Raw genomic sequence first — 18,048 nt, 5'->3', positions numbered from 1 at the left:
GTTTGGGGAAGCAGGGGCCGTCTCCCTGAGTGAGGGTCAGTGACTGTTCTCGGGGCTCTCTCCTACACTGCCCTTCCCCAGGAAGAGAGGAATGCACCGGGCAGTTTGTCAAATAACACTTTTTTTTTTTTTTATTTCCCTTTACCTTGTCTGGAAAGAATTGCCAGAACGGGGTGCAGAGAACACTTCCTCACTCTAAAACTCCTTCTTTTATGCTTCTTTTTAAACACTATTTTTATAACGCTTCCTTTAGTGAGACGGGGGGGGGAGGAGGAGGCTTTGTGCTGCCACCCCACTGAGCGAGGCCGTGTGGGGCGGCAGTGGGGCCGCTGCTGCTCCTCGGCCTCGTAGTGCCCGCGGCCGGGCCCAGCGCCGCGCTGCGCCCCAATAAAGTGTTTTCTTTGCACACCGCTGCCGGCTGCGCTTCTGTGGGCACCGCGGGAGGAGCGTGGAGGCCTTGAAGGGCCAATTCCCTCACGGGCGTGTGGCAGTGGCGGCGGGGCGGGTACCGGAAGAGAAAAAAACCCTTGGGAAGGAACCGCTGGGAGCGGGAGTCGCTGCGGGGCCATGCTGCGGGGCCGCTGGCTGCTGCCCGGGGCCTCCCTGGCTCTGGGTGCGGGGCTGGGCTCGGCGCTCACCACCCTCTGGCAGCGCCGTGAGGGCGATGCAGAGGAGGTGGCGGGGCTGCTGGGCCGCGTGCCCGTGCTGCCCGTGGTGCAGGCGGCGGCGGCGGCAGCGGGCCCACCAGCGGTCACCGGGTCTGGCAGAGTGGAGTTGACCAAGTACGGCCTGCCCGGCCTGGCGCAGCTGCGGAGCCGCGAGTCCTACGTGCTGTGCTACGACCCGCGGAGCCGCAGCGCGCTCTGGGTGATCGAGCAGCTCAACCGCGAGACGCTCAGCGGAGCCTCCGACCGCGCCGCCTGCGACTTCCAGGAGGACGACTCAGTGCACGAGTACCACCGTGCCACCAACGCCGACTACCGCGGCAGTGGCTTCGACCGCGGTCACCTGGCGGCCGCCGCCAACCACAAGTGGAGCCAGAAGGCCATGAGGGACACCTTCTACCTCAGTAATGTCGCCCCCCAGGTAGGTCTCGCCCCTGGGGTGCTGCTGCTCAAAGCCTGGCAGTAGCTCTGGTAAAGAGGGGCTGAGGCAGCTGCGTTCGCTCGGGGTGGTGGGGTTCATGGAATTGCTGAATATATTCAGTTAAAAGGGGCCCACAAGGATCATGGAGTCCAGCTCCTGACTCCACACAGGGCAATTTAAGTGTTAAATTATATCTAAGGGGTGGTGACAACGTTAGCCCCAAGAGCTTCTGCAAACAGGCACAAAGGTCCTCAGTAAGGACCTGCCTGGGTGCTTCCCTCTACCCATGAGAGGGACCCCAGTCTGAACAGTGTGCGGCAGCTGAACGGGTGGACATATGCTTAGAGGTGGTAGTCTTGTGGGTTCTGCTGCTGCATGTGCAAAGTAGGATCTCTGTACACTGCCACCTGCTCTCTGGAAGCTGTAGTGACCTTGGCTTGCAGTGCCCCGAGCACTCCAGAAGGGTTACTGAAAGGCGGATGTTGTTATGAGGAAAATTGAGCAGGGAGGAGGTTCCCTTGGTGACTAACTGTACCGTCCATGTCCACTGCTTGTGTTTTCAGGTTCCTCATTTAAACAAAAATGCCTGGAATAACCTTGAGAAGTACAGCAGAAGCTTGGCAAGGAACAACAAGAATGTCTATGTCTGCACGGGACCTCTTTACCTGCCCAGGTAAACACGAGGATGCAGCTGGGACCACACTCGAGCGATGTCATGCTGGGAAGGTAAAGCAGGCCGAGGGCTTGCAGCCTCCCAGCTGCTCGGAAACAGGAGCGATCCGCTAAGAGCCCCTTCAGTAGGTGAGATCAGCAGCGTGCAGAGTTTCTGCAGAACGGTGATTTCTTGGGATTGGGATTAGGTTCCCATTCAGACAGTTATTTTGGGAATACCTAGGGTGGGTTTCTTGAGATACAAGGTAACCTGGTGACTTCTGTTTTCAGTTCTTCCTAATACAGCAGCATTAAATTAAGAGACTAGACTGCAGAACCCCTCCCTGCAGAATAAAGCTCCTAGGTTTCATTTTATGGACTCTCTGTTCACCTAAGAGCATGACATTATCTGCAAGGATATTTGTGTAGGACTGGAAAGAGCAGCTCTCACCAGCTGGGATCTTTTCACAGCAAGAAATAGCTTGGAAAGGCTGTTAAAGGAGAGACAGTGGGGAAGGGATCCTGGGGGGAGCAGACGCTATGTAAAGCTCAGCCTCACCACCACCATGCAGCAGGGGCTCTCTTAGGGTGGTGCTGGAGGGCTGAGGGGTGGAATAGGCACCAGACTGGGGGCTAACGTGGGACATTGCTGTTGGTGCAGGATGGAGGCTGACGGGAAGATGTATGTCAAGTACCAGGTGATTGGGAAGAACAACGTGGCCGTCCCCACCCATTTCTTCAAGGTGCTCATCCTGGAAAAGGAGAGTGGGGAGATCGAGCTGCGCTCCTACGTGATGCCCAACAGCCCCGTGGACGAGAACATCCCGCTTGAACGGTTCCTGGTGCCCATCGAGAGCATTGAGCGAGCCTCAGGGCTCCTCTTCGTCCCCAACATCTTGAAGAGAACAAGTAACTTGAAAGCCATCACGGCTGGAAACAAGCGTTGAACCCTGACTGAGGAAATCCAGGTATCCTCTGGGAGGGACCGATGGCAGTAGTTCACAGTATCTCCTTGTGCAGTTTTGAACACAGGGACTAAGAATCAAAGCAGTGCTTCTCTCAGCCCATTTCATGTAACAGTGAAACACATGCAAAGCATGTCTCAGGGGTAGGTTGCATGGAAGGTTCCTGGGCACTTGACAAGTAGTTCTCTAGGATTTGCCCCTACACTGCAGTAGCTGTGGGTATTCTTGTAACTCCTTTTGTTTGTGGCCCTTAAAACACAAAGGGAAATTACAGGGGAAGCAGGGAAGGACAGGAGCAAGACAGGTACGGGGAGAGGTCCTTGCCTTTCTGCGTCCAAAGGACTGTGTAATTGTTTTCTTTCGGAAGACGGTTTTAGCAGTAAAGCTTTGAAAATCCAAAGAATGGGTTGTTTCTTATCTGCTCCTATTGAAGTCCCTGAATAACTCGGCAGGAAGGGGAAAGGGTAAAGCCAGCTTTTCCAGCTGCTTTTCTCTTTGAGCCAAACTGTAACGAGGTATGGTGACGTGCTTTAGCATCGTAGAACAGCTTGGGGTGGAAGGGACCTTAAAGATTATCCAGTTAGCTCAGAGCCCAGTGAAGCTCCAGCCCTCCCTGCCACTGGGAAGGGAGGAAGCCTTTGGGTTAAAGGGGGCTGGGGAGTCAGGCTAGCTGTGTGATGGGAACAGCTGCATAAGGGTAAGGATTAAATTACTTCCTTCAAGGCTGAAGGCCACAGGGCTGCAAGGGCGTTGAGTGCCCATCTTTGTCACAAAACATTCATATGCAGACTTCAAGGCAGCTGAGGTTTGGTACTGTTTTATTCCCCACCTGAGACAGCTGAATTGCCAAGACTCAGTTTGCTGCTAAGCTTGTCCCAGGCTGCTGCAAGGCAGCGACCTGCTCTTGGCTGGATGCTGCAGGTGTGGAAGGCCCCAGATGTGCTGGTCCCAGGAGAAGCCAGACACTCGGTTGAGCAGCGCTGCCAGCTTTGGTCAGATGCCTGCAGCTTCCCCCAGGCTTATCACTCCAGGAGCCTGGCAGGGCTTCCCTGTGTCTGAATAGCAAAAAGCTCTTCCTTGAGGCAGTCCAAAGTGGAGGACAAGGTCGGTGGCTTTCCTTCCCTCAGCTGTCAGTGGGTGTCTTCACAGCCTCCTCGATGTGAGGTCTCAGTGCAGACAGAGAGATCAGCAGCGCTTCCTGGAACAGACCCGTGCCGCACTCAGAGCTGCTGTCCTTTGCAAGGGACCCCTGGGCAAGCCAGGGACTGTTTGAGGCATTGCTGGGGGAATTACACTGGCTGTACGTGTCACTGCCAGAGGCAGGAAGGCAGCACGGCACTGTGGCTGCTCTGTGTGCACAGGCACCACACCCGCTGCACCGTGAGCCACCTGCCCTACCTCTGTTCGGATGGTTCGGCTGCCTTGGCTGGGACAAGTGTTCAGGTAGAAGTCAAACAAAAGGCTTGGGTCAGTGACATCCAGGTTTGCATCTGCATCAACCCCAGCTTCTAAGCCCTGAAGACCTCCAAACACAACAAGGGCGTGCCTAGGGGACAGCGCAGGGACAGGGTTAGAAGGGAGAACAGCTCAAACCATCATACCGAGGCAGGTGTTAGGAGCTTTTTTTTTTTCTTGTGTGCCTTGAACCAGGCCCCACTGGGGGTTCTGAGTGGGGCTGCGGATGTGGGTGACAAACCTGAAGGAGGGCAGAGTGACCTGGTCCACAGAACTGCCCCGCTCTGAGGTCCCAATGGAGAGATCGTAGCCTTCCTTGAACGGACACTCTGAAAAGACAGCACCTGGGAAACAAACACAGCCCGTGGTTATCAGCATGGGGCTCCTCACCTGTGCTGCCTTCTGGGCAGGTTCAGACACTCCACAGGTGACTGGTGGCAGAAGAAAGAATTGATTTCCAGCACCACTAACACGTTAACATGTTACAGATGTGCAGCCTGAAATTGGTGTGGAAGCCCAGGTGGAATAAAGCTCCTTCTGCACAGCAGAAAGCAAAGAACGCCTCCAAATACTTACTGAGGCAGGAGGCAAGGCGGACACTGTAGCCCCAGTACAAGCCTGACACCGTCCGAGGGTGGTGTGAGGACACCACGATGCCCTTCCGCACTTTTGCTTCTGAAAGGGAAGCAAAGAGATTAACAACCCCCGTGAGGTCCTGCTGAGAGCTGAACTTGACCAGCCACATGCTGAGGTTTCTCCTGTGGCAAGGCACCGACTCACTGCACAACCACGAGCCTCCCTTTTGAGTGTGTTCTGGAAAGTGTGAGCGTGTTTGGGCTATTTACTGCTGGCCAAAGAGCTGACAGGTCCTTCCAATGCACTAGGGGGCTGTGTAAGGGTGTTACTACTCTGTGTGTGTAGTGAAAAGAACGTGGAGCTGTTGGCTATCGTCAAATGTTAGTGATCTGAAGGCTGTCATACAGAAGGACTAACTCCAGCAGGAGTAAGGTCTGCAAATGCTAACGTAGCAGCAGATTACCTGGATTCTGTGGTTCCTGCAGGCGCACCGTCACTCGCAGCCCAGGCTGCAGCTGTCTGTCGATCTGTACCTCCTGCAGGGACAGTCAGCAGCAGTGTCAAGACAGTCTGGAGGTACTGGGGAGGGTGGGGAGGGAGGGAATGCTCTGCAGGGCGGGGGGCCTATTCTGGCCTGGAGCTGGAATGAGGAGCTCTGCAATCAGGGGCTGCATGTTGCATGCCATGCAGAGCAGGCGTGTTTGCATCAGCAGCCTGAGACTCTGCTGCTCAAAGGTTCAAACTCAGCAGCAAAGCAGTGAGGTGCTGGGTGGGCAGGCCAGAACTCGGGAAGTTACAAACATTAAGGGGCCAGAAGGGACAGGACAGCACCAGCACTAACCCCCATGCCAGCCTGCTCTGAAGCAGGATGCTCAGAAGCCGAGCAGTGCTTGTACCCATCACCCCTGCTTCAGATCTGCCAGCGACAGGATGAGTTGTTTCACCCACAGACGTACCTTCCTCATCCCACAGTTGACGAAAGAGCCTTTGCCTGGCTTACTTGGCCGGTCCAACACCACGCCTTCTCGGTACTCTGAGTCCTCATCCATCCGCATGTGGTGAGGGCTGTCCAGGGGGTTGAGGAGCCCTGGAACAGCAGGAAAGGAACAGGTAAGGACAGGGCACAAACTGCAGGAACATGTGTAAGTACAGCTGCTCTGCTGCTCCTCCCTCTGTGGTCCAGTGGAGCACAGCACCTCATCCCCACTCTAAGGTGGGGAAAAGTTTTTAAGCTCTGTGCATCCCATGCAAAATGAGAGCCAGAGCTCAGGAAGGGGGAGCCAACAGCGTGGGATAGAGGCAACCGAATCATTACCTGCAAACTGCAGATCTCCATGTTTTGGAAAAAAGGATTTCCTCAAGTACCTATTATCAGAGAAGGTTTAAATATGAAAAGTTGTTTCTAAGACACCTGGGCCTCAGCTCTAGCTTTGTACTGACTCTAAAGGAGCTGAGTACAGCGTATGAGTAACTCTCCCAAGCCCCTGCTGTTCCATCAGTTAAACTCCTGAATCAGACATGAAACAATCAGATCCCGTGTTCATGCATAATCATGCAATATAAACAGAGTTTATATTGTTTCTGGAGCCCACACCATGAGGTACCCATGCAAATCACCAGCTGGGAGCTAGTTCTAACACTCATCTGACACAGTCTGACTGCAGTAGACTTACTGAGGGCACTCCAGGTACTGCAGGATCCGCGCCAACTGCACACAAGCCTTGCCTTTTTTTCCAATTCCTTCAAATTCACCCTCCACACTCCTGGAAAAGAAAGAGAGCAGTCTGTTGCTTTGCAGTCCCATACTGAGTTTACAAAGTCTTGGTCTTCTGGAGATCTGACCATTTCTCCTTAATCTGTGAATAGAAGCAGCTTCCCCATCAACCCTAAAAGCACTAGGAAACCTTCCCCTGCTGCTTTGTTCTCCCCCTGCTGTCATAAATGATTCTAATTTCCAAAGCAGTTAAGTAAACACCTGTGCCCAGTGCAGGGCTCCCTGTAATGCTGCTGTCTATGGGAAATTCAAACCCTTGCTTGAGCTACACACAGTTCTTCACAGTTCTTTCCTGTCCTCAGCTAAATAAAGGAACAGAAAACACAAAAGAAACAGCACAAAATAGCTCGTCCTTACTTTGTATCTTCCCCGTACTCGTCGAACACCACGATCTCATCCACGCAGAAGATGGCACAGGCTCGGGCAATCTGTCCGGCAAGGTATGTGCGCAGCTCCGGCGACTGAGCATTGTTCAGGATGGAGCCGGGCAGGGCCACGCTCAGCGTGTGGTGCCTCCCTGCAAACAGGGCGAGGGGCTGGGGGCCGCGCAGGGCCTGCCGGCTGCACCCCCAGCACCGCGTGGGCTTCAGCTGCAGGAGAGGGGGCAGAAAAACGCAACCTCCGCTTCTCAGATTTTAATGAGGGGCTTTCTGGTAATAAAGGCCCGTCGGGCGGTGCCCGTTGCGTTGTGTTTGTGCCCGTGGGCTGGCTACGAGCAGATCTATGGGGACAAACGTCCCGTTTCTGTCAGCTCCCCGGGCTGTCAGCCCCCCCCAGCCCCTCACCTCTGTCCTCCTTCTGCTCCTCCTCCCGCGCTTGCTCCGCCTGCTTCTCCGCCAGCTCCCCCATGCGCTGCTTCTCCAGCTTCTTCAGCAGCTTCAGCTCCCTCCATTTCTTCTTCTCCGCCTTCCCTGAGGCGCACAAAACCCCCCGCCCCCCCCCGAGCCGTCAGCGGCGAGAGCCGAGAGCCGGGACCCCCAACCCCTGCCCGACCCCAGCCTTACTCTCCTGCTTCCAGCGCTGCCAGTCCACCTTCCTGTCCACAACCTGCGGAGACAGGGGCCGTTTTTGGGCTGTTTTGGGGCCGTTTTGGGGCCGTTTTGGGGCTGCCGGGCTCCCCTCATGGCTCCCCCCCCCCCCCCCCCGGGGCTCCCCTCAGCGCCGCCCCCCCCCCCTCACCTCTCGGGGCCGCTTGGCCTCGCCGCCGTCCGCCATCTTGTGCGCGCTGCCGGGCCCCGCCGTGATTGGCCGCTGCCTGCCCCGAGTGGGCGGGGCGGAGCGGAGCGCGAGCCAATGGCCGGGCAAAGGGGCGGGGATAGGAGGGGGGTTTAAATCGCCTGCGCGGCCTGCCAAGCTAAGCAGGGGCTGCCGTGGTGCGAGGGTGGATGGGTGACTTGAGGCGTGAGGCTTCTCCGGGGAGCCGGGGGTTAGATCCGGATCTGCGCGCCTGGGTCAGCCCCGTAACCATTAGAGACATTTACTCTTCAGTACTTGCAATAATTCAACTTTAATAATTTAACCACTACAAATATTTATCCCGCATTCTCTTGCACGATTGAGGACTCTACTTTACATCCTTATCCAGCCTGAAATCAAGAATGACGCTAGAATTACCTGCCCGAATGCTGCTCGTGTTGCCCCACCAGGCAGCAGCCGTGCCCTGGCCACCACCTGCTCTTGTCAAAGGCTGGGGTTTGGTTTTGCAGCTTGGGGGTGCCACCGAGCCCTGACCAAGTCCTAAGGGCAGCGTGGGGGTGCACGGGGAAGGCTTAGCAATAGTCCAGGGCAGATGGTTCCTGAACCTGTGGTCGCCTTCCCCAGAGATGCACAGAAAAGCCAAAGGAATTATTGCTAATTATGGGAAACACCTCGCTGCGTGTGCAATTTTCAGGGCCCTGGGAAACAACCTGCTGATGGGCAGCGATGCTGCAGTCCCGTGGGGAATGTGGGTGCTGGTGGAAACGCCGTCCTGAGCCCTGCAGTCCACGAGTGGGGATGTGGAGCAAGACGAGGCACCCTAACCCCAGCACGGCCCTGAAGGTAGGTCCTGAAGCACCTTTTCAGAATGTGGTGGTGGAGCCATCCTTACCTCGTGTCTTGCTGGACGCATCCCAGAACTGATTAGCAAAGTCTTTAAAGAGAAGTAATACTGAATGCTGAGCCACACCAGAAGGCTCGCTTCTTGCAAGAAACAGTGCGTTCATTGCACAGTGACAGAAAGCCCCTTAAACCGTGGGCCTGGCAAACCTCTTACCCGTTTGACAAAAAAAAATGTGGTTGAAGGCACAAAAATAAGGATGTAGCAAAGTTTGTAGCCAAGCAAAGGAAGAAGAAGAGCGATCGTGATGGGTGATGACCAAGGAGAGCCTGGTTCCCTTCCCAGTGCCTTCAGGGAGTCGTTTTCTCCAGTTTCCATTTTTGCAATATGTCATCTGCTGCCTTCAGTGTGGCTTCCTCCTAAACAAACCCCCGAGGTTTGGTTCGTGGCTTCCAGCCATGTTCCCCTTCCCCTCACCGGGCTGTTTTCACAATAAAATCCCATTCTTGTTCTGTGTTTGGTGTGACACAGGCACAGCCCAATCTGGGGCAGGCAGCGTGCCCTGGGCAGCTGAACGTGCACCCAGGGGACCCCCTGCCCTGACCAAGAAAGTTGGGACCCCAACGGGGCAGCACCAGCACCTCCTGCCCCGGCTTCGCTTGTGTGTCTGCAAAAGGGGCTCAGGCTGGCTGGACCCAGCTGTGGTGCCGTGCTTGGGCTCTAGTGCCCAAGGCTCTGCTCGTTTCTTCTTGGCATTCGTCTCATCACGCAGCCCTGGTTATTACCCCCAACCTCACCTCGCCACAGGGCTCACCTTAGCGAAGCAGAACCGGATGAAAGAGTTGTAGTTGTTCTTGTGGGGCCCGCAGTAGAAAGCAGAGAGCGGGATGGCCGCGAGTCCCTGGGGAGGGAAAGGTGTGGAGCTGAGGTTAGCGCCTTGGGGCCATGTCCCAGCGTAGGTGAAGCTGTCACCTACTGCTCACAAGTCTCACGGACGGGCTCACAAGTCCCCTTGGTGCTCTGCTTGCCCTGCTTGAGGCCAGCTGCTGACAGACACCCCAAATATGCCCCTGGCCCTGGGCTGCTGGACCCATGCACGTCCTCAGGAGAGCCCCAGCCCTGCTTGGTGCTACCATGGACTTAAGCAATGCCCTGGCTTCTTCCACCCTAAAAATGTGTCTGGACAGGGACATTGCCCACTGGTGGTGTTGCCACCGCTGCTGGTTCTGCAGGGAGGGCACAAACACACCGCGGTAAATGTGGTGCAAAGGGGCAGGTGCATTTACCTTGTTCTTCACCATCCATTTTGCAAATCTGGAGTCGTAGGGCTCGTCAGAGTTGGGGACATCAGGGACATCAGATTCTGCAGGAGGAGCAGTGCAGAGGCTGTGGCTGGGCGGGTGCCTCAGCCAAGCCCCAAATCCGTGGCCTCTGGGAGCTCAGCTGGGCAATGCGGCGCGGTCCCTCCCCTCGTTGGATGTTGTTTGTGCAGGTTCCTGTCCCTGCTGGTGGGACCAGGCTGAGCTGATCCCCAAACTCGGCCCTGCTTGAGCAACACGGCCGCTGCACAACTCACTGAACTCGGAGATGTCCGCCACCAAGAAGTAGGTGCCCTCGGGGACGATGGGTTTCATCCCCACCGCGACCAGGCTCTGGACCAGCTGGTCTCGCTTCTGCTGCATCTCCTTGGGCAGCTGGACAAAGTAGCTGTCTGGCTTCCCGTAGTGCTCAAACTCCCTCTGGAAACCCTGAGCCACGACTTCCTGCGAGGGGAAGAGGATCCAGAGCCTGGTGGGAAGACGGTCAAAGCTGGTTTGGGGAATTGCAGGGCTGGTGGCAGGGAGCTGCCTTACCTGTGCGGCCGTGGCGCAGTGGTACACCGAGTTCTGGTGCACGGTGCGAATGTGCTGCAGCAGCCGGTTGGGGCCCACGGTCCAGCCCACCTGTGGCCGGGAAAGGAGGAGGAAGGTGCTAAATCTTTGGTACCTCCTCGTGTTCAGCTTTATTGTAAAGGGATAGGGATTGGGAGACAAAGAGGGTTTGCGTGGGGGTGCTCACCTTCCACCCGGTGACACTGAAGGTTTTCCCAGCGCTCCCGATGCTCACCGTGCGGTCCCACATCCCTCGCAAGCTGGCTGGCAATGAAACGAGAGAGAAACACTGAGGGCAGAGCTCAGCACGCTCCCTGCAACGGGGTAACTGCATGTTACTGCAACAGGAAGAACAGGCCTCTGAAATCATGTTGAAATGGATGTCCCAAAACTAGAGACACACAGAAAATGGTAGTTTTACACTGAATGGGCAAAAATCCAGTTTCCCTGGAGCCAAAGGGTTCTTTGCTCCAGATCTCACGCTGTGAAACCAGCTCTGTTTCCTCCAGCTGGTTCTGGAAGTCAGGGCTCCAGTTTAAGACCTGGTGCGGAGGCTGAGTTTGAAGTGCAGCAAGATGTGCGTGCCAGGGGCCCCCATTAAATCCCCAGGTGCTTCCCCAGGACATGCTGTAGCTGGAGAAGATGGCCAGGCTCAGCCAAGCCCTCCTCCATACCGATGCGGACGTGCTCCTTCCCGTCGTAGACCAGCCACTCGTACACTTCATCGCTGATGCACAGGGCGTCGTGCTTCACGCACAGGTCTGCGATGAGCTCCAGCTCCTCTCGGCTGAACACCTGCAGCAGGCAGGGAGCAGAGCTGAGATGCAGCAGGCGCATTTCTGAGCCCTGCTGTGCACCCTCGGCTGCACCATCTCCTGGGCCAGGACAGGACAAAAGCACTGCTGGCACACGAAATTGGGCTTCAAAACGCCAGCAGAGCACATCTGCGTGCCAGGAAGGTGGAGTTGGTGCCACACCACAGCCATGTCTGGGCCAGCTGTAGCACCCCAGCTGCTCTCAGGGCTGCCCACAGCAAGGCCAGAGGCGTTACCTTGCCCAGAGGGTTGTTGGGTGAGTTCAGGACGATGGCTTTTGTCCGTTCACTGAATTTAGAAGCCAATTCAGCAGGGTCCAGCTTCCAGTCCGCACTAGACATCAATTTTCCATCTTTTGGAGCTTTCTAGAGAGAACAGAGGGGAACCTCAGCCTGCTTTGCTGCCTCTGTGCTTTGCTTAGAGTTTAACATGCTACAAATCCTCTTCCCTCCTCGACAGCTCCGCTCTGACCCACTCACCGGTCTCAGCGGGATGAACACGGGTGTCCCACCAGCCATTTTCACCATCGGCTCATAGCAGTCGAAGAAGGGCTCAATGATTATCACCTGGAAGAGAGGGGGCATGGCAGCAGCCTCGGGGCCCTGCTCAGACCTACCCGAGGGCTGCGCAGGGCCATGGGAGGGTCCTGGGTTACCTCATCGCCTTCATCAACAAAAGCCTGGAAGCAGCAGAAGAGGGCCTGGTACGCCCCTACAGTCACCATCACGTTGGTCATAGGATCCAGGTCTCGTCCGAGCAGCTTCCCAAAAAGCTGGGCTAGGATCTTCACCAGAGGCGGGTGGCCCTGTGGGGCGAGAGGAGTGGGTGAGAAGTGGGTGGTGGAAGCCTCCCAAACCAGGGATGAGGCCTTCGGATGGCTCTGGGCAGCCAAGTGCCCTGTGTTGGGTTTCCCTGTCGCGATGGCTCTGCCTCATATACATGGGTGCCTCGTGCTACGGGGTTTTGGCAACAAACCCCACATCCAGTGGGCCCCTGCACTTGTGTCCAATGTGTCCCTGCAGCAGAACAGAGGCACGATCCTGCCTGGAAATAATTCCATGGTTTGTTTGTTTGTTTTTCTTTGCAGGGTGCCCCAGCTGTTGCCAGCTCTGTCACCGCAACCGCAGGTGACAAAAATCCTATTTAAACAAGTGGAGCTTCTCCCTGCCCAGCCAGCACTGCCAGAGAGGTATTTCTGCAATGGCAAGCAGGATCGGGCCCTCCTGGAAAGAAGACAGGGGCAAAGATGGAAGCTGTTGCAAGGAGATGTCTCCAACATCCCCAACAAATCTGGGTGGCTCTGCCCACCCACTGCAGCAGCTGGGGGGTCCCAGCCTGTGTGCCCACGTGGGGTGTGCATTGCTCGGGGTGCCTGAGCTTGTTCAAGCCCTGGGGCAGGGCTCAGGGGTAGCGCCTAGCAGGGGGGCTGTCTACGTACGAAGGCACGGGTGTACTGGTGCAGCATGTGCTTCTCCCCGCTGAAGGCTCTGGTGAACTCTTCCTTCAAAAAGTCCGGTGGGGGGAAGTCGGGGAAGCCCTGGCCCAGGTTCACCGTGGAGTAGGTGGCAGCCAGTTTTACAAATTCCACCCTGGAGAGAGGGAAGGGAGAGAAGGACAAGCGTTACAGAGGGTCTGGCACCGGCTCTCCTTGCTGGCATCCCTTTGGCAGGGAGCGAGGTGGGTGGGCAGCACCGGCTGGGGGAGCAGCTCCCACAGCAGGGCTGGTTTCTGCCCCATCCTCACTGCTTGCAGCAGGCACAGGGCGTTTCAGACCAGTTTCAATTAAAACCAAGCCAGGCACTATTGCACTGGGAAGGGTTTTAGCTTTTTTTGAAGGACACGGCAGTTGTGTGCGGTCACGGCTGAAGCCACACACCACTGCTGGTCAGACCCGACCGAGCAGGAGAGGTCACGGAGGCTTTCAAGCTGAGGCCAGTTCTAGAAAAATTAGCAACCAGGCACCGTGAAGGCGTCTGCGGGGGGTAAGACTGGCTGAACTCAGCGCTCACCTCACCCACGGGCTGGCTTCTTGGCACTTTGTAGCTCGAAGCTAGGCACAGCTGGGCAAAGCTCATTTAACACCTGTATTAAAGCACGCAGCGTTCCCAATGCCACAGCTCCTGGCAGGCTGGGAGCAGAGCTAGCAGCACCTCTTCGCCTGCCTCCCTGCTGGCAGTGCCCGAGGCTGGGCTTGAAGCTGATGCTGAGCTGGAGAAAGCGCGCTGCGACCGCTCGGCTCAGGTCTGGGTGCTGCTACCGACCGCCTTCCCTCGGGACAGCGAGGAGCTGGTGCTGCAAAGCACGAGCAGCAGGCACGCAGCTGAGCTGGTGTAAAGCCTCACGGGACTAAATTCCCCCGGTGTGTTTCCTGAACAAATGCAAAGCAGCCGAGCGAGGTGCTGCTCCACGCCGTGCAACCGCAGCGGTTTCTGTCTGATGTTAGGCTGCCCAAAACCGCATCTACCAGCGGGGTAAACCAGGGGCTGCCCAGTAGCAGCTGAACTCACCAGATATTCTTATCGACTCCCTCCAGCCTCCGAGCTTGCACTGGCCTTGACATTTTTGCCTGTGAAGAGAAAGTGAGCTTGGAGCTCGTGGCAGAGGAGGTGTCCTGCTGCAGGAGGGGTGCCCCCAGCAGAAGGTGTGAGCTCCTGCGAGGCTTCACCGCCTCTGCTGACCGACCCCAGGGCAGCAATGCTGGCACAGCGGCTTCTGGGAGAAGATTCACACATCTAATGAGAGCTCAGGCTGACGAGAGCTGGCAGAGGATGTTTCATTTCCAAGTTTCAGAAAGAAAACAGCTGAACAACTCGGGTGTGGGTACCTCACCGGGGCACCAGCAATGCCTTGGACCTTGTTTGCAGTTGGAGTAAGTCGTGGGTCAAATGAGCTCAGCCAGGCTCTAACAGCCAGGCCAATAACCCCAGGACTCAGGCTTTTGCTTTTCCATAGCCTCTCTTTTCAGAAGGACCTCTTTGTTCCCTACAGTCCACAAAACATCCTCTTTTTCTAAAAGAACAAACATTTTTATTCCACACCGCCCTGAGGAGCGGCAGGAATGGTGTTTGCTCTTTTGGCCTGCTGGAGCCTGTGGCTGCCCTAGATCCTAAACTAAACGCTAGTAAATTCTGCACCTAAAATTCACACCAAAACCAGGCAGCAGCTGAGTGCAGGCAGGAGGGGAGCACAGCACACACACGGCAGCCTGGCACATGGAGACACCAAGGGACTGCTTGCCTGACCAGTGCCTGTGTCCACGTGCATCGTGGCTGGGGGGGGTTGGAAGAGAGGCAGCAGGGAGGGCACCGAGCAAAATCCTCCTTCCCGTTTGGTGAGCATGGCAGGAGAAAGTCGGATGTGCTTGCTGGGGAATTTATCGTGAGGATGATGAAAAGCAGCAGAGGCAGAATTTAGTAACAGCAGTGCAGGAGAAAAGGCAACCAGACAGCGAGGGGACTGGAGATGGGACACAAAGGATGCTCAACGCGCCAAGAAAAACCCCTGTGGGGATGGAGGAGGGCATCTGTGAAGCAATGAGCCAAGAAAACGACCATCCCCACAGCGAGCAAAACACAATCAGGGATGAGGAGAGCACACACAAGCAGCTGAGGTGTGAGATGTGGAGGAGCTGGGCTGTACGGGGAAAGGGTCTGCGCTCTGTTGTGCCAGGATGGTGGGGTTACGGTGCCCCCCCACCGGTAACTCCCCACTTACCTGCTTGCCGCCGCCCTTCCCACGAGGCTGTACCAGCGTTTGAGTACTGCCCCAACACTGATTTGTGTCTCTGGATTTTTTTTTTTCATGCAGCTTCAGCCCTCGCTAGGGATTTTTGCAAATAAATTACAAGGAATCCTGAGTTTCAGAGGGCAGCGGGTGGACTCTGCGCTCCCCCGTGGTGCTGGGCAGGCGGCCAAGGGTGAGCAGGAGTCACTGCCTCCCCGGCTGTAGGGGAGCCCCACGCATCTCCCCCAGCCCCTTTCTTTGCCTTTTCTGCACAGGTCCATGGGCATTACAGTCAGCAAGACCCGAGGCTTGAGCTGGTTGTGGTGGGAGTAGGATTTGTGGCTTGGGAAGTAAAAGATAGCTGGAGGTTAAACATTAACAGCTCCAGCGCTGTCCCCTCGTGTTGTTGCTGGCCACAGCTCAGAGAATGTAACAGCTCTGAAAGGTGGCTCAGTGGGAGCAGGGTGCTATAAGCCTAGAAATTCCCAATTCTGAGGAAGGGCCCTGCTTGCTCCAACCCTTTCAGAAGTGGCAATGACATCCTTTCTTCTCTTGACTTCCCTCTGTCCCATCCCCGGCCTGTGTGACGCTGCCCAGGGTGGCTGCCCACTGGGCTGGAGAGCAATGCGGGCTCAGGACCACGTAGCCCCCAAATCCATGTCAGCCTGTTCTGCTCCCAAACCCAGCGCTGTTCCTCCAGGCACAATCTGCCCGGCAGACAACTTGGCAGCCACGGCCGTGCTCTGCACTCTACCACTCCTCACCGCACGTCAGTCCCTTGCTCTGCAAGTTTCTACCTCCAGGAGGATGCTGATAATTCGTGCTCCAAGTATTTTGCAACCCAAGAGGCTTTAGCAAAAGACACCTTCAGATGAGGCAATCCCACAAACAATGAGCTTTCCTCTGTGTAAAGAGCATTCTCTTGCTTGTGTGAGACGTTCCCTTTAACCAGGCTACCTGGAAATAATTGGGTTGCAGCGGACATTGCATCAGGGTGACTTTTCCTGACGTGCCCTATCTGCTGCCACTGCCAAGGCTCGTTCCCCAGCTCCACACTGCTGTGGCCTGAGCCAGGGAGCAGGCTGCGGGCCAGAAGCAGTCGTGCTGGGCATTCAATACCTCGCTGGAGCAGGAGCTATATCCAGCGCCGCAATTCCTCTCCAGCAAGAAGTGACGCAGAGATGGTCCTGCTCTCCTGAGCATGCCACGGCTCCTGCTGGCTCACTCTCGTGGGCACGGACCTGTATTTCCCCCAGACACAAAGCAGAGGGATGAGAAAATCGCTCCGCAGCTGCAGGCACGAAGCAAATGTTTCTTTTACCTGGGGACACACTGCAGGTCCAGGCCCAAAGCTGTGGTTCCTTCCCTCTGGATAGGAAAAGGCAGCCCAGACACTTTGTGTGCTGTCACTGCAATGTCAAACAGGGCTGGGGCTGCACTTTGTGCCTATGACACGCATGAAAGCAGGATCACAAGGGCAACACCTGCAGCTTCTGCCTCCTCTCCCCCCAGTTCCACACTACCACTGCTTTCCTCTGCATTGGGGGAGCAGTAGAGACACCAGCGAGAGGGCATCCTCTGGAATCGGGTGTCATTCATCACCTTCCCACCTGCTTTTTCCCTCATGTCTCCTGCCTCTGCCCTTCCTCCCCTTCACCTTCCTCGCTGATGTGGCTGTGGTTTGGCTGCATGGCTCGGGCACCCTGCCTCTCGGGGCTGGCAAGGGCAACAAGGGGCCTCAGGGGTTAATGTGCTTATGGATTTTGGTGTTTAGGTTTCCTTTAAGGCCCCAAACAAATTAATTTCTGTGCCTGATGCAGACTGTTCCTTCACCTGCTAGAGGGAGTGCTGGGCTCGGGGCACTGCCACCTTTGGGAGCACTGGGGCTAGGGCAGGGGGCTCTGCCTCACCTCCCCGACCCTGGGCAATGTTTTGCGGTGGGGTCAGCCACCGGAGAGTCAAAAAGCCTGGGAAAAGCTCAGGGAGCTTCTCCCCTGGCTGAGTTTTCAGGCCGTGCCGTACCTACGCTCCCTGCAAGGCGCAGGGCAGGCGGGACGGAGCACTCAGGATCTTGGAGGAGGCAACCGAAAGGTCACCGCAGGGATCGGTCGGTCACTCACTGGCGATCTCCTCCGTCCCGGTGCTGCCCCGGTGGCCAGCCTGGCCACTCGTGGGTGCACCCGAAGGGCTCTGGGGAACGAGGGTCCCCCTGTACCCACCGCACCACAGGAGCGCGGGTGCATGCAGCAGCCAGCGAGCGCACACGCGTTGGCACGGGGCAGCCCCTCAGCAGGGGTGGCAGTGGGGGTAAATCCGACTTACGTCAAGCTGGGCCACGCTGCATTACGCTGCAAAAGTCCGGCACGACCACCCAAGCTGCCCTCACACACATGCCGGTCGCCCCATGTACCAAAATGCTTCATCTGCAGCAGGACTTCCTGGGAGGAGTCTCGAGAGCTGCAGGAAGGCAGGAATCGAGCTACAACACTCGGGTAGAGGAGATGGTACCGGGGAAAAGGAGCTCTCGGGTCACTCTGAAGTACCAGGAAGAAGAGGGCTTTGGGGGACCGGTGGCTCAGAGCCAGAGGTGCCAGAGGATCGTGGCCACCTGGGAAAATAACACAGCCTGTTGTTCAGATGGAGCCTTGTACCTGGAACAGGGTAATTAGTGTGGCAGGGCTCTAATTACTTTGGCACGGCAGTGGCAGTGAATTTCTCTTTGAGTGCAGGTCTCAGTCATTTTGAAAAAAAATAATTTTTACGTCAGTTGGGCACTTTGAAAAATGTCAGCCTGCAGGCTTCATGTTGTTACAGAAGAGAACAGTTTTAAAGACACAGAAAATTAAGGCATCTTCATTATGTTTATCAGAGGATAATGACCAAGTGTCCATGATACAACCTAAAGTAGGACCCTGCAGCATCGTACTGCTCCTGGGCTGCGGATGGCCAGGGGGACAGAGAGCAGCCTCAGAGCGGGATTTCGGCAGGTATGCAGGAACTGAACTCTCCACCAGGTGTGTGAGAGGTGACAATTGCTCAAGTGAGGCGTAGAGAGCAAATTATCTTCTCTCGGCTTCCCTTTTCCTTTTGTGAC

At 56.3% G+C, this 18,048-nt stretch overlaps 3 protein-coding genes across 7 annotated transcripts; 1 reads left to right on the top strand and 2 right to left on the bottom strand.

The window, feature by feature from the left end:
- The first annotated feature begins 417 nt into the window (after positions 1-417).
- Positions 418-3,108, top strand: ENDOG (endonuclease G). Its single transcript, XM_005031702.5, has 3 exons — positions 418-1,086; positions 1,650-1,759; positions 2,399-3,108. The coding sequence occupies exons 1-3, from the start codon at positions 568-570 to the stop codon at positions 2,682-2,684; spliced, it is 915 nt and encodes a 304-aa protein (XP_005031759.3). The 5' UTR covers positions 418-567; the 3' UTR covers positions 2,685-3,108.
- A 395-nt stretch (positions 3,109-3,503) lies between these two features.
- Positions 3,504-7,797, bottom strand: SPOUT1 (SPOUT domain containing methyltransferase 1). Its single transcript, XM_038165033.2, has 12 exons — positions 7,687-7,797; positions 7,512-7,554; positions 7,293-7,418; positions 6,865-7,024; positions 6,407-6,496; positions 6,049-6,098; positions 5,690-5,820; positions 5,197-5,269; positions 4,734-4,832; positions 4,399-4,501; positions 4,101-4,248; positions 3,504-3,900 (listed from the first exon to the last, which is right to left on the bottom strand). Exons 1-12 carry the CDS (start codon positions 7,720-7,722, stop codon positions 3,826-3,828), a joined length of 1,134 nt encoding a protein of 377 aa, XP_038020961.2. The 5' UTR covers positions 7,723-7,797; the 3' UTR covers positions 3,504-3,825.
- A 198-nt stretch (positions 7,798-7,995) lies between these two features.
- KYAT1 (kynurenine aminotransferase 1) lies at positions 7,996-17,433 on the bottom strand. 5 transcript variants are annotated; one of them, XM_072025145.1, is made up of 15 exons: positions 17,277-17,386; positions 16,977-17,144; positions 16,074-16,195; positions 13,739-13,797; positions 12,670-12,820; positions 11,887-12,036; positions 11,711-11,797; positions 11,468-11,596; positions 11,091-11,211; positions 10,604-10,680; positions 10,399-10,488; positions 10,122-10,308; positions 9,832-9,908; positions 9,360-9,446; positions 7,996-8,964 (listed from the first exon to the last, which is right to left on the bottom strand). In XM_072025145.1, exons 3-15 carry the CDS (start codon positions 16,155-16,157, stop codon positions 8,896-8,898), a joined length of 1,368 nt encoding a protein of 455 aa, XP_071881246.1. In that variant the 5' UTR covers positions 16,158-16,195; positions 16,977-17,144; positions 17,277-17,386; the 3' UTR covers positions 7,996-8,895. The 5 variants fall into 5 exon arrangements, with proteins under 5 accessions (XP_071881246.1, XP_027326669.2, XP_021123589.2 ...); XM_027470868.3 differs by having other exon boundaries at positions 17,075-17,144; XM_021267914.4 differs by lacking the exon at positions 16,977-17,144 and adding an exon at positions 16,276-16,363 and having other exon boundaries at positions 17,277-17,379.
- Between the last annotated feature and the right edge of the window lie 615 nt (positions 17,434-18,048).

Source organism: Anas platyrhynchos, chromosome 18 (genome assembly GCF_047663525.1).
Source record: "Anas platyrhynchos isolate ZD024472 breed Pekin duck chromosome 18, IASCAAS_PekinDuck_T2T, whole genome shotgun sequence".
Lineage (NCBI taxonomy): Eukaryota > Metazoa > Chordata > Aves > Anseriformes > Anatidae > Anas > Anas platyrhynchos.
Note: the sequence above shows the minus strand (reverse complement) of the source record. Positions and strands in the feature narration are given on the sequence as shown.